Genomic DNA, 15,661 nt, shown 5'->3' on the forward strand with positions numbered 1-15,661 from the left:
ATACAATTATGCTCGAGGACATAAAACTATGCTATCCGAACCTAAACCAAATAGTGGTCAAAGAATATTTCTAGTATATCTTTGTAAATTCTAAAAGTTTACTGTTTGATCTATTTTAAGTTAAATTCTTTAAGCGTGGCACAGAACTTGTAAATCCCGCCATTAAGTTGTTGTGCTGTGGTCATTTTTTGTATTCTTGTGCTTCATTTTTGCGGATGTGCTTTGTCTATATTCCGTTTTGTTTATCTTTGTTGGCATATTTGTTTGTTCTTATAGTGATTGTGATTATAATACAATATGTTGACTGCTGTACCCCTCTTTTTGAATTTTTACCTATTATGTCTTTTTGTTTTGTTCACATATTTCGGTTTAATCCTCCATTGTCAACATAAGGAAGTGCCTGTACCAAGTCAGGAATTTGTCAGTTGTTTGATATGTTGGAGTCTGTGATTTTTACAACTGTTAAGTGACATTCCGTTTTTGAATTTGTTTTTGGAGTTCGGTATTTTTGTTGTTTTACTTTCTCAATAAAGAAATACCTGTACCAAATCAGGAATATAACAGTTGTTTCCCATTCGTTTGATGGGTTAATGAACTAAAAGTAGCAGCGCAACATGAGAGCAAACGGGGTTTTTTTTTTAAATTTTATTAATTGGTTGATTCGTGTTTGCTTCTCGCGTGTTTGCTTCACGCTACATCATCGTTTTAAGTTGGAGCTCTCATTTGATATTTCTAAATTCAAAGAAATAACTACACACAAGATAAGATCAACAACGTGATTTATTTACAGAAGGTAAAACGTGGGGAATAAAATATCCACAACTGTTTAACAATGAGGCAATAATTACAAATGATTGATGAAGGAATGGTTCAATATCACAGAGCAACTATACATTCTTAAATGAATGTGAAAAATGATACACATATATGTCAATGAATATTCATAAATAATACTTAAATGTGCAGATATATATGTCATAAAATAAGTGTAACAAGCAACAATATTATACTTCACAGAAGCAAAAACAATTGCATGTCCTATTACGATTATCCATAAAAGGTTGTTAATACTTGTTTCACTATCTAATGGTTTTGATTTGTCAATGGTTACATTGTAAGCGCGACAACTGCGATTCGATCAAACCGCATTTTGGAAATTTTACTATTGTTTGGTAATCCGTCATTCGGTGACCAATGTCTTAATTCGTTGTAGATTTACCGGAAGAGATAAATGGTGTGACGTGTACAAATTGTATGATATCAATTTTGACATAAAAAAAGGATGTCATGATTTCACTTTGTGAAGTAGCTCGGTAAAAATAATATTAAGCTCAGCTTTTCTGTCTAGTACGAAGCATTGTTATTAATCAGGGTTATCACATTAACATGTTCCCGCCCTGATATACATTTAATATTCTCCACTGAATCGATAATAAACCTGTATAAAACAAAATTAGATCACCTTATAAAATCTACAGTATTCAATTTTCGAATGTTTGTCGAATTCATTTATAGGATAGAGCATGGAAACGGGAAATGTGCCAAGGAAATAAAACAACCCGCAACAGAGCCGAAAACAGCACAAAGCCATACGTTTGATTTGCATATAACATCCAGGTATTTTCTAATTGGTATCCGAATACCTTACAACCAGATAGCATTGCAAAAATGGTTTCACTTAGCGTTCACTTGCGTTACTACTAAAGCAAAATTAAGATATAATATAACAATCAATTGTACATGTTGTAGCCAGTAACAGTTTAACAATAATTATGTAGATAATAAAATGAAATGTTATAAAGTATATGATCACATTATTTTCTAAATGAATAACAATTTTTAACATACTATAAACAGTACACAAAAAGATAAGTCAATTAAATTCTATCAATGAACATTTACGGATAATCAATAAATGTAAATAAAACTTTATATAAGCATACAAAATACAGAATCATAATTTCATTTCGAACACATTGTGCTAAAAATGCCCATAATATTACATATTATATCTGCAAAAAGATGCGTGTGCAAATCTCTGTTTTCTTCAATTATTTGATACAACCTTATAAAAAAGATGAATGATCATCACTACATTAAAAATAAGCATTTTTGTTTTACATAAATAAGACCGTTAGTTTTCTCGTTTGAATTGTTTTATATTGTCTTATCGGGGCCTTTTATAGCTGACTATGCGGTATCATAATGGGCTTTGCTCATTGTTGAAGGCCGTACGGTGACCTATAGTTGTTAATGTCTGTGTCATTTTGGTCTTTTGTGGATAGTTGTCTCATTGGCAATCATACCACATCTTCTTTTTTATATAAATAAACGTAAATTATTGTTTATCTCAGGTTCATCAAAATAAGGAGTCGGTATTAAAAACAACAAAAATTATACTTATCACTTCCTTGAAAAATGTTATCATTGCATGCATGTCGAAAGATGTGTAAAGTATGATTGCCAATGCAGCAACAATTACTTGCCACTAAATATCAAAGTACATTTTGACGGATAACTTTTTGTTTTAACAATATAGGAATGCAAGATTTGAAAGACAAGGGAAATGAAACGATGAACACTAGTCCTCGTGATGTGTATGCTAAATATTCAAAATATTTGATAAATTAAAAAAAAATCCGATTTTTAATAATTTGTATCTTTGTGAAAATCCTCTTTCTGGTAGGTAACTGGGTCCGGTGATGTTATTGTATTAAATTTGTTACTAGGCCATTGTTTTAGGTACATTTAGAAACTTTTACTTCTTATACACTATTGGTACTTCAACGAAAGTTTATTCGAAAATTCATTCTTGACACCAATCTGAATATTTTATGAAACGTTTATGAAAATTGTGATATTTTTTTTAAAGAGCAATATCTCCAGGTGAGCGAAAAAGGACGAAAAAAACAGAAAAATAGTATTCAAAGAAACGGTATACTGTGTTTGAATTTTCTACAGCAATAATTCTGTTCTGAACCAATTTCAGCAAAAATTGTGCTAGTATCGTAGAGACAAATAAGAGTTCTAAAACTAAATTTCTAAACTAATAATTAGATTAAACGGTTAAAGTCTTTCCGTATAAAATGTGCTTTGATAGAAAAACCCCGCACCAGTGATAAACACGGTTATATATTCAACATAGTGCTTCTACAATATTCTAATATAATGTTTGTTGTACCAATATGAAAAAGACTATTTGATCGACGAAAAATGAGCGACCATTTGACAGCCTGCATTTCATTTTATGCACCAATGAAAATTTTAAGGCTTATTACATCATTACCAAAACACCGTTTGCAAATCTTAAATTATAGTATTAGAAGAAGTCTTTTAATACTATTGTGTTATTAACTGGCTGTTTCTGTATTGGCACTGGTATAGATTCAAGGTTTGCTGTATTGGCCTCGAGACCCGTAGGTTCATAACACTTTTATTAAATAATCCAACTTTTTCAATACAGACTTGTTCTGAATGCTGTATTACATACATCAAATGTGAATATAGTGCCAATACTTCCAATAAGGACTGGCAATGATGTAAATATAGGGCTAATATTTCCAATACGGACTGGCAATGAATCTTGAATAACATGCACAATATATGTGTACATGTAATTCAGGATTCATTGCCAGTCCGTATTGGAAAATATCGGACCGGGCCGAAAAGCAGTATAGATCACATGATTTATATTACCAGGACGACGTTACCAGTATGACACATGCCGTTTTGGTATTATTAGGGCTGTTTTAATCGTATTCTTTAATAAAATAACGTATTCAATCAATACATAATCGCAACTTTGAGCCGAGACTCGAGTATTAACAGCCTTCATATGACCTGATAAATCTTCTACATAAAAAATTAGGATTTGAATTATTCGGTCACAAACTTTTGACCTTAAACGAGTTAACACGAATTCTCTGTTGTTCGAATAACCCCTGCATGGTCGTTTGGTATTTAATAGTCGGTCAGAGATATATGTAAATCATAAAATGGTATGAATAATTAATTGATACAAAACGTTTGGTTTCAAGTTCGTGACTTATAAATACATGTCTACCTTAATTAGATAAAGACAATTAGAGTACTGACTAATTGTATTTGAAATATATTTTACTGCGCACGTCTTCTTTTAAATAAAACAACTAAAAATACTGTTTGTAAAATGAAAAAAAAGTTATTTTAGGAAAACAAGTGGGTGGGATTATGCCAGCTGTTGTCATCGATTACACGACCATAGCAAAAATATATTTAAATGGCATATAAATAATGTTTATAAACTGGAATGAACTTGAAATGCAAGCCTACGGAATATGATTTCAGTTATAAAATAATGATTTCTGTCCAAATAAAAAAGAAAATACTAGTATTGCATAGAAATATAATTGTTCAAGGAAATCTCATATTTCATGCAATGGATTTTTTTCATAAACGTTGTAATTTCTATATTGACGATGTTAGCTCTTCTGCTTTCAAAATGACAGTTCTAAATTGATAATGTAAAAAAAATATGAATAACGAAACTTCAAAGCAGAAAAAAATGAAAGGTCTGTCTGAGTTTGGCTGATAAGGGGAAACAACCATTGCTTTTGATTTATAATCAATCTAACATTTGGCGGGAAATAATTGTCTCTAGATTTTTCATAAATTAAACATTGACACCTTTTTTCTTTCAAAGGCTATGAAAAAAATAAAAAGGATATCAGTAGATTTTCAAAAATGCCCCTTTAAACTATATATATTAAAATTACGAAAAGAAAAGTAGGGGTTAGCGGGTCGAACATGGGTAAAACTAGAAGATTCCGAGTATCTGACTAAAAGTTAAAAAAAAAAAAAAAACAAACAAAAACCAAGAGAGCGAACATCCTAAAGTGTCACATATTTTAATTTTCAAATTCCATTACATGTATTTTCCCTTAATGTTCCAATATTCTCTATTTTGCAATTCATGTTGAGATGTGTGTTCACATTTTGTACATGTAATGAAAGTTAATGCTCAAACTTAAACAGGCATATATGTCGATGCGAATTATTAAATAAAAATATTCTAAAGCGAGACAACTTTTGATGTGATAATAACCGTGAAATATCATTGTTCTTCGATCAATCACATTAAATACTTTATACAACTTCTTTTTGAAATGAAGAATTTGAATTTATTGTATTAGCATCTAATTATTTTTTTAAAGAAAATCGTATATTTTTAATATAGAGACATGAAGTGATGAATATACTTCACCATGTTCACTGGAATATTCCTTTTAAAAATATTTCTAAAATATTGTAAAATGTTAATTGAGAGATTTTGTAGATGTATAGATTACAATGAAATAAATAACTAATATGTCTGAGGAAAAAACCCATCTTGTATGCAATAAAAATTAATTGTTCATACTGGACTGTTGTCTTCGCTTGAAATTGACACTTTATTGTAATTGCCGTCAGTCCCGTGGTTTCCGTGGCCATTTTCTTTTACTTTTATGATCTCTTTTGATTCTATACACTCGGTTTCACTTTCATAGTCACTGATAAGACCTTGTTCTTCTTCCTCAAATGCGTTTCTTTTCGTGCGTTCAATTTTTCCCAGTCCATATTGCACATGCGTGTAATAAAGTACGAAATTACTAACAATGATTGGCACTGTGAAAGCGATCATAAGAAGTCCTGAGACTGCGCATAGAGATCCTACAATATAACCGTATGCTGTTTGAGGAAACTTATCCCCATAACCAACCGTAGTCATAGTAACAACACTCCACCAAAAGCCAATTGGAATGTTATCAAATCCTTTATCGGATTCTGCGAAATGAATTAGCGAAGCAAAAACTATCATACCAATCAACAAGAAGACAAACATTAACAAAAGTTCGTTGGAACTGGCTTTCAATGTATACAGTAAAATCCATAATCCAGGCACATGGCGAATTAAGCGGAATATACGACATAACCTGAGCATGCGCAGAATCACAATAAATTCCATAAAAGGCATTTTCTCTCCAGATGGGTTAATTATGTATATGATAAACTCCACATAATCCGGTAAAATAGCGAGAATGTCGATGATATTTTGTGCTGTAGTGATAAATTGTAATTTAGCCGGACAAAAGACAAACCGACAGATAAATTCTACGGTGAAAAAAGTGACACAGCATAAATCAATGATTTTCAAGGCAGGGTGTGTAACTCGTTGATCCGCAGTTTGATTTGAGTTTGTGTCGTTCAACGTACTTGGAATGGTTACAGTCGCTTCTGTAAAGTATGTAGCCTCGGGTTGGATGCTATATAAAGCTTCGAAAGACTTGAGGGCGCTTCTGTCTACCTTGAATGCCGGATGCGTTTCCGCGCAGAATGAAAAAATGGAAAGGAAAACGAATAAAATGGAAATCCAGGCATATATCTGAAACGAAACAAAAACATATGTAAAAATTCCTAACTATTAAAAAAATACGTACACTTTTCAGCTAGAGTTTTGACATAAATAAGAGTTGTACAAGTTTTGTGTTACACTTTGGCGTCAACTGTCTATCGTTAATTGGAAAATGTGTATATGGAATCTTCAATCATTAAAAGCACGAGAGACCACCATTTAAATTTTAAAAGTTTTGATCTCGTTTTAATTTAACCTATAAAAGAAATGTCACGTGATTTTATGATTCTACATTAAATTCAAATCTAAAGAAAAATAATCCATCGACATTTTTAAAAATGATATTGAAGCAGTTATATATGGGGAATGAATTCTTACGACTTAATGCCACTGATACATCATGGACCGTCCATGAATATGTGAATACGACGGTACATAATGTGATCATGGTTTCCGTATGCGTGTTTGATAAAAGAGCAAGGAACATGTTTTACTCATTATGCGGTATGGGTTTTGCTCATTGTTGAAGGCCATACGAAGTGTTAACTTCTTTTTCATCAGGTCTCTGGTAGAGAGTTGTCTCATTGGCAATTATACCACATCTTCTTATATTTAAATAACAAAGACTTTGGTAATGTATAAATTAAAAGTTTTATTCGTCGAATACATTTCGGTTTATATCTTAATTGAGTGCTAAAAGAAGGCTGTTTTTTTCTTATATTTATCGAAAGAAATATGAAGGACATCACTTTTTAGAAAAATCATGTTTTTTTTAAGAATGTAAACAGAAAAAAAACAAAAAAAAATACATAGACTTCCGATATAAATTATGTTAACCATTTCTTCTTCTGATAATGTTAAATATAACTGCAGTGAATTCAAGAATTTCAAATAAGGAGAAATCAAAATGAGATATTTATTGAACTTCCCCACATGCGTCGACTCGTGCGGAGCTTGCATGAAATATTTGCCACTGGACTTAAGGCAAATACAAACCAATCAATCATCATACGCCCTTCGTGTACATACAGCTACGCGTGAACGTATCCACGAGGCATAACATGATACTGATTAAAACTGGTAAAAGTAAAATAAAAAATGTATATCCATTTAAATTTGAAATCTTCATTTTGTAGAGCGTCGTGTACTATTACTTGTAAAGTACAGACACTCCACTGACCCGGTGTCGTATACCGCTTAATGCTGTCAATTCAAATATGGTTTTGCCGCCAATTAGTCCTGTCATTTGTGGGAAACAGACGCTATGTTAGAAAGTCATCTTAGCCTCATTGTCTTAAATATTTTGGCCTTTTAGTTTCCAAGTAGTTGTGATATGTCCAGTTGCAAATATTTATGAATAAAAAAAAATCATAGAAGGTAATGAAGTCAAGGATGTATAAATACACTTTCATGTCCTGTTGGAAGGAGACTTTACAACTGAAAAACAGAGCATGGAAATGGAGAATGTGTCAAAGAGACAAAAACCCGACCATAGAGCAGAAAACAACCGAAGTCCACCAAAGTGTCTTCAACACAGTGAGAAAATCTCGCAGCTGGAGGCGGGCTTCAGCTGGCCCCTAAACACAAATGTGTACTAGTTCAGTGAAAATGGACGTCACACTAAACTCCGAAACATATAAAGCACGTTTGATGTATAGGATGCAACTACCTTCTTTTATGCTATTATTTGTAAAGTATCCGTATTCAAGCCGAATATCTGGTAATGAATCTTCAATTGATCATTTTAAACTTTGTTTCTGCCATGGCAAGTTCAAATTTACTCATAGTTCAATTTCATAGCTCAGAGTAAAAGATGAGAACATGAAAATAAAACCTTAAAGTCGTCGACGGATCACCAAGTATACATTAGAGTGATCATAAGGAACAGGTTCGCTTAAACTATATGTTGTTATTGTTCAGAAATGGTTATTTGGTTTAAAACAAGGTACTATATATGTAAACGAAAGCAGATATATAAAAACCGAACACCAATAACGCGTATATCTAAATTGGAAATGAAGACTTTCTTCGTTAGTTAGATAAGAATTGTTGAAATAACATTATCTTTTATGATTTAATAAGTCTACGTATAAATTCTGATCGATAAGTGAAAGCGAAAAATACAATTTTCGCCCCAACAGTTAAATTGAGTGTAAACGCTGTAGATAAATTACTGGTAAATTTTCTTTGTACATGAATATTGCATTTATAAGATGATTCAAGACAACAACAAAAAACATAAAAATACGACTGAGAAACATCTACCAAAGACTTAAAGCGTTAGATATAACATATATATTTGGATGGGTTTTTGGCTTAGAATATCCTTTTCTTTTTTTCTGGTCGGGTTGGACGAAATCCAAAACCGGATTACAATACGGTGATGTCGGGCGGAAAGTAAGTACGTTGTTTGTGTTATCAACTCCTAAATTCATCCCTGATCCCTAATACTTAATAGAACGATTGAGCACATGTTTTGATTGTGCATCAGCTAGTATGGAATTGATTGATGAACGTTTTCTTATTTTACCAAACTCTGGTACATCGTCATTTATCATCCAAATTCGCGAAAGACGATTTGTATAATCAAATCTCCTAAACTTCAACCAAGATGCTCGAAACTTCACAAAAGGATTGCACGTTTATTTAAATATTGTATCTGCTATTATGGAAATGTTTGAACAATGTTTTCCCATTTTTGCAGACTTGGGAACTAAATGATTTGCCAGAGAAACATTTTTTAAGATGATATAAATTTTCATCAAAATTCACGAAACACTTTTGTTTTAACACAGATTTATGGATCTGATCTGAGTCTGTAACCGATTCTGTAATTTTGACGGTATATGTTAACTTTGTGTACGCCGTACTTTTCTGTAAAAAGATAGTTAAACCAATTGGTCATCTAACTCCACCAGCCAAGGTAAATTGTGATACAAAAACATCTAATGAAAAACGATCGTGTTTATCGTGTAGCGAAAGTAACCCAATACAGTTCCATATATGATTGAAAGTGGAGCAAATAATATTGTTTTTCGTTAACAGCATCAGCAGGTGGGGATTAATACTTCGTAGCTCTATTTTCATTAATCCTTATACGCCAGTAAAAATGCTTTATTAATTTCTACTAGAATTCCCCTAAGGAAAAGCAACAACAAAAATGTATTTAATATTCTGTTTTTTATATAAAAATAAGAAGATGTTGTATGATTTGAAAGGCAATCTACTGTAACAATTTCGGTCCATTTGCCAGACCATTTAAAAAAAGAGTAAAACTGTTCAACCAATCCTGCGTTCAGACATTTTAATATAAAAAATAATAAGTAGATGTGCTACATGTATGATTGCCAATCGGACAACTATCCAACAGTGACCAATGAACGAGGATGTATATGAAACATCAATTTAATGCTGAGTTCACACGTAATTCGAATTCGATTCGCATTAACTAATTCGAATTAGTTTAATTCGCATTCGCAACGTTTACATCATAACGTCAATTCGGATTAAGAAAAGCGTATTTCTAATGGGTAATTCGAATTTGCCAATTCGAAAAAAATCGAATTAAAAAAGAAGAGTGTGTGAACGCGATTAGTGAATTCGATTCGCATTCGATTCGAACTCAATTCGAATTATATGTCCGTGTGAACGAGGCATAATTTTGGTATTCAACTTGTAATTGTTAATATATTCAAAAACTAGCATATCTTAAAAATTGAATGTATCATCATAAAGTTTATTCTTTGTCGAAATTAGTTTTACTTCTTACATTGACTTAATATGCATGTGTCATTTAGTTATTTGTTATTCTAATGCAACTTCATTGTAACGTTTATTTTGATTTGATAACGTCACTAGTTTTCGTGACATCAATTCACAATTGATGCTATAAAAACGTACACGCAAGCCCAGACGACGTATGACAGATTTTGGATGTATAATTTGATGTTGTTTTCTGTCAGTTTCATTAGAATGGGGATAACAATATTGTATTTTTTCACCAATTGATGCCGTCGGAGCTTAAAATACAATACAGTTATCTCCTTACTCTAATGTGAACGAGGGTCTGGATTTGAGGTTCTTCATATCTGTATTTTTAAAATTTTTTCGACCATTTTTTCTAATCATTATAAATTTTGCCCATTATTATATTCCATATATTTTATCACCCCTTTGCTCTCTATTCTTTATCTAAGTGGCCTAGTTTTCTTTATTCTTTATCTAAGTGGCCTAGTTTTCTTTATTCTTAATTCATATAAACCATTTTTCTCTATTCTTTATTTTAATGGTCTATTTTTCTTTATTCTTTATTTGTTTCATATTTTACTTAATTTTTTATTTAAGTGGCCTATTTTTCTCTATTCTTTATTGTTGTGGCCCATTGTTCTGCGGTATTGGCCCATTATTCTCTATTCTGTAAACCCCATCATCCTTTTGTTTGTTGGGTATTGCTTTATATGTATAAAATATTTAACCACAGGTTTTTCAATTGAGGTTGATAAATATCCAGCAGCATGTGGTACGCATCTGACATAAATAACTATGTTGAATATGGAGAAAAATACATTTCAACCAGCATCATTGTAAAAATAGATTAAGCAGTACTGAATTCATATTGTCACATATGTAGTTTGTGTTGAAATAACAAGCTTGTCATTATGTTTGATATTTTAGTATTGTAGGTAATAAATTTATAAAATCTAACGTTAAATTCGCAAGACATACGAAATTGTGAAATGTGCACGAAATACTAGATCTGATCTCAAAAAATATGGAATCTTTTACTGAAAAGACAGAAACCCTAATGACATTATTTGAAAGATTCGAAAATAGCTCTAAATTACAAAATGATTTTAGAAAATAATAAAATAAGATGGAATCATCGTATATTTTTCTTGTTATTTTACAAAAAAATAATATCTACTGAACATTGCTTTATAATTACATTAGATGTATGCTTCATTATAATACGTTATTATGATTGGCTAACTGCACATCACATGTTATTCCTTAAGCATTTGCATTACTCAATAAAACTAATCATTCAAGATAACACGTGATCCCATAAAAAAGTGCACAGGTAAATTAAATCAAAAATTGATAAAATTCGTGTTTTCATGATCCTAGCTAAAAACTGTAATTATAAGTATTGAATGCTTCTTTTTGTAAGTTCATAGGGTTGTAAAAGCGTTGACCGTGCGCACATTACTTCGGTTAACGTTTTTACACCCCAATGAAGTTACAAAAAGAAGCATTCAATTCGTAAATAAAAATCAATTTATCTCCCCTTATAATGGTAAGTTTACGTTTTTGTTAATCAATCCAAAAATATATTCGGTATTTGTTAAACCAGTCGAAATAATAAGATATTACCACACAATTAGAAGACAGAAAACAATGAGAAAAACTCTCAAATATACTTCCATTCTCAATTTTATTTTTAGTAAACATTGAACGACAATCAGACTATTTTTTTCAGATAACCTCTTTCGGGACACATAATACTATAAATGATCGCATTCTGTAGTTAGCTATTTTACCTTAAAAGAAGGGTGTGATATTGAACAATTTGAATTCTAATCTCTTGTATTATATGTCTCTGTCTAAACTAATAACCTGGCATTTCTCTTCTATTAAGAGCATAGTCATAATTGTGTGTGATCGACGGACAACAGGAGAGAAGATCGGCAAGAAAATTGTTTCTACATATTTCTATAGACTATACCCTATGCATTCACATTTTATTTTCCGATAATCTTGATACATTGTATATGTACCTGTATTTTGTAATGAGATCAGTACTTACTTTTGCACCGCATGATGAGGTTGGGTCTTGTAGGACGTTCCAGACTATCGCCCGCACCCGTTTCCATCGGGACGGACTATTTCGATCACATTTCAGGTCTCTTTGTGTTGTTGACTTTTTACGATCACTTTCTAATTTTTCCAAGGATAGATTTTGCGTTTTCCAAGTATTGTAGGGTTGCCAACAGCAACGTTCAATGTCTAATTCGTCTATTCCCCAGTGTTCGAATTCTCTTTGCAGAATAGGACCACATAAAAAAGTTGGAATATGTAATTCTCCTGTTCGTAAATAGTTCAGAACTACGGAAAAAACTTGAGGGTCCCTGTCTAAAAAGTAGTCTCCCTTGTCTTCTCGATAATACTTCTTCATTTCGTAACTTCTTGACAATTTACAAGTCCGTAACTTTTTCAATGTAGACACATAGGTCTCAAACACTGTCCCTCCTACGTTCAGTTTCACCGTATCACTACCATTTTGACTCGATGTGCTTGACATCCGACATCGTGAACAAGTGTCCGAATCATTTTGTAATTCTATGTTACTGTCGTCTGTTTGTTGTACTACCCGGTGTTTTGAAATATTCCCGCCACGTCCACCGCTATAGATGGCGCTAAACGCCATATCTCCACCAGACCTTTCTTGATTGTCCGTACATTTGCATTTCTCACCTGCTTTCTTCGAATTGCAATTATTTGTTAATTCAAAATCGTGGGAATCTGTCTTTTTCGATTGACCAATCGGTGAATACTTTGCCTTTTTTCCACAGTCACGTGATACGGGTAGTTGTGACAGAGACGATCTCCTCGACTACAAAGTAATAAATGTTTGATGAGAATTTATAACCATGTTCAAATTATAATAGTTTTGTATCATGTTTACGAAAACAAACGTCAAGAAATCTAAATTAGGTATTCTACTATCGATTTTTAAGCAATGTAGCTGTAATCCGATAAAGATCATTCACAATTCACAATAACTTTACAAAACAAAGCTGAATAAATGTTTCAATGATGTCATTGAGTCGGGATTTGTATGTCAAATTACAAAAAAGTGTGAACGTTTTTTTTTGTGTGTTTTATTACATGATTTAAGAGTCTAGTATCTTGTGTACTCGATATTTGTTGTTTTGTTTGTCTTTGTGAAAATACTCTCTTTTATTTTATAGTAAATTGTTACTTCAATATTTAAAACGTATCGTAAACATATAATTTTATAGTTTTCTATCAGCTACTTCGAAATTTAAATAAGACATGACTATAATTATATATGTTTCGTCTATTCGAAATAACATAAAAAAAACAAGAATGTGTCCCAAGTACACGGGTGTGTTCTCATTTCGCCTTAGCTGTGAATTCCAGGTAAAAAAGGTAAAAAAATATACTAAGGCCAGATGGGAATTGAACTAAGGCGAAATGGGAATTTAGATAAAAATATTAAATAAACAAATTAAACCTCTGTGTTTGTATAGCAAGTTTAACAACATTTAATTAGGGAATTGTTTCTCTTGAATTATTATTTTTAATAAAAGTGACATTTTTTTATGATTTTAAAAGAAAACAATCCACAATCAAACATGAGTCAGTAGGACAATTGCTTCTTTTATGCTTAATTTAATATAAGTTTCAATTGTATAAATTTTATGAAATTAGAAAGTTCTTAATGATCGGTCAATTATCCTTTACATTGTGCAACATAAAGAGTTAAAAAAGAAAGAAAAAATGTATTCCCACAAACTTGTTTACATATATTACAGAAACTTAAAAAAAATAAAAAATAATATTTTTGTTTTAAATTGTGTTATTAAAATTATATATAATAAAGATAATACAAAAAAAGATGCCCCACTCGCACTATCACTTTCTATGTTCAGTGGACCGTGAAATTGGGTCAAAAACACTAATAGTTCGTCCGTTCGTCCCGCTTTAGGTTAAAGTTTTTGGTCAAGGTAGTTTTTGATGAAGTTGAAGTCCAATCAACTTGAAACTTAATACACATGTTCCCCATGATATGCTCTTTCTAAATGTATTGCCAAATTAAAGTTTTGAGTAATTTAACGGTCCACTGACCATAGAAAATGATAGTGCGAAGTTCAGGTTAAAGTTTTGGTTAAAGTTTTTGGCCAAGGTAGTTTTTGGTGAAGTTGAAGTCACATCAACTTGAAACTTAGTACATAAAGGTCATGTTCCCTATAATATGATCTTTCTAATTTTAATTCCAAATCAAAGTTTTAACCCCAATCACGGTCCACTGAACATGGAAATGATAGTGTGAGTGTGGCATCCGTGTACTATGGACACATTCTTGTTAAGGAGTAAATCGTAAAAACGTTGATAATGTCATGGTCACATGACACAGTCCTGTCTATGAACTAATAGTATACTAATACACACACAAAAATTCTGCCAAACAGAAGACGTGTCACATCCAAAACTGAATTCTCAAAGTTTGGAATAAAGTTATCCCAATTGTTTGTTCCAGACAACTGTGCTTGCATATACTAGATAACGGCGGACCTCCGCAAAATTAAAATGATGCATATCTACAATATTTAGCAGTTGACAAGGACAAGAATTGCGGGAGTCAAACATAATACATTACATTTGTACTGCGAGAAGACTGTGGAAACTTAAAAAAGAAAAACGCTTGCCCATGTTTGATTTTATCCATCCCATGGGAAAAAATCCTTCAGCTCCAGACCTTGTTTTATTTATTTTTGGGTCCGTATAGTTCCGAGTTACGGCTTATTTATGGTAAGGGTTTGTTATAAGTTGGTAACCCGGATTTGTTATAAGTTGGTAACCCGGATTAGTTATCTCTCAATCGATTTATGACTTTTTTAACAGCGGTATACTACTGCACTGGTACCTTTATTTAGATTATAGATAGCGTTTATTAGGGTTATGGTAACTGCTAAGATTAGTTTTGGGTTGGGGCGCCTAAAGTAAAAGAAAGTCAAGTATTAAAACTAGAAAAAGCCAAATACAAACTATAGATAATAAATATTGAATAAATATTCTCCTCTCATTCTGTGGTACACTTCGTGTATATAGAGAAAAGTAACGTATTATGAATATTTTATTTTGCAGGCGCTAAATGAAAATCCCTTAAAACGTTTGCGGTTGATACAACACTTAAAATGAGACCTATTGCTTTTCGGGATGCTCGCCAACACTTATTTAGAGAGGTTGTAAGCTATATCAAATTATTTTAATTATTTATTGAATTGGAACAATTTTAAAGGCAGTCAAACAAGAATATATACAAGGCTTTGAAAAGACACTAACATGCATATGGTCTATCCAGAAGTTCTTGAAGAACTAGTACTATTGTTAATATAACATACCAACGGTTTCGATTCTATAATCATTTCTGTAAAATCAACATGTTCATTGACTACTGCTCCACATCAAGCTCACAGAAGAACTTTATAAGCAACTTATGAACATTGAACCCCCATATAATTATTTAATTAATTGATTAATTAA

At 31.8% G+C, this 15,661-nt stretch overlaps 1 protein-coding gene across 3 annotated transcripts in view; it reads right to left on the reverse strand.

Annotated features, from left to right (window-relative positions):
* Positions 1-762: 762 nt before the first annotated feature.
* The window catches only part of LOC143076699 (potassium voltage-gated channel protein Shaw-like), a 37,021-nt gene continuing 22,122 nt past the window's right edge, over positions 763-15,661 (reverse strand). For 2 of the 3 annotated variants that reach the window (XM_076252540.1, XM_076252539.1), the window contains exons 2-3: positions 12,177-12,983; positions 763-6,400 (exon numbers count right to left, since the gene is read on the reverse strand). In XM_076252540.1, the coding sequence (XP_076108655.1) occupies positions 5,393-6,400; positions 12,177-12,983 (1,815 nt within the window). In that variant the 3' untranslated portion in view covers positions 763-5,392. Of the gene's footprint in view, positions 6,401-12,176; positions 12,984-15,519; positions 15,601-15,661 lie in introns of those variants that run through there. The other variant, XM_076252541.1, reaches the window with a different exon arrangement.

The sequence above is a fragment of the Mytilus galloprovincialis genome, chromosome 5 (assembly GCF_965363235.1).
Source record: "Mytilus galloprovincialis chromosome 5, xbMytGall1.hap1.1, whole genome shotgun sequence".
NCBI classification, from domain to species: domain Eukaryota; kingdom Metazoa; phylum Mollusca; class Bivalvia; order Mytilida; family Mytilidae; genus Mytilus; species Mytilus galloprovincialis.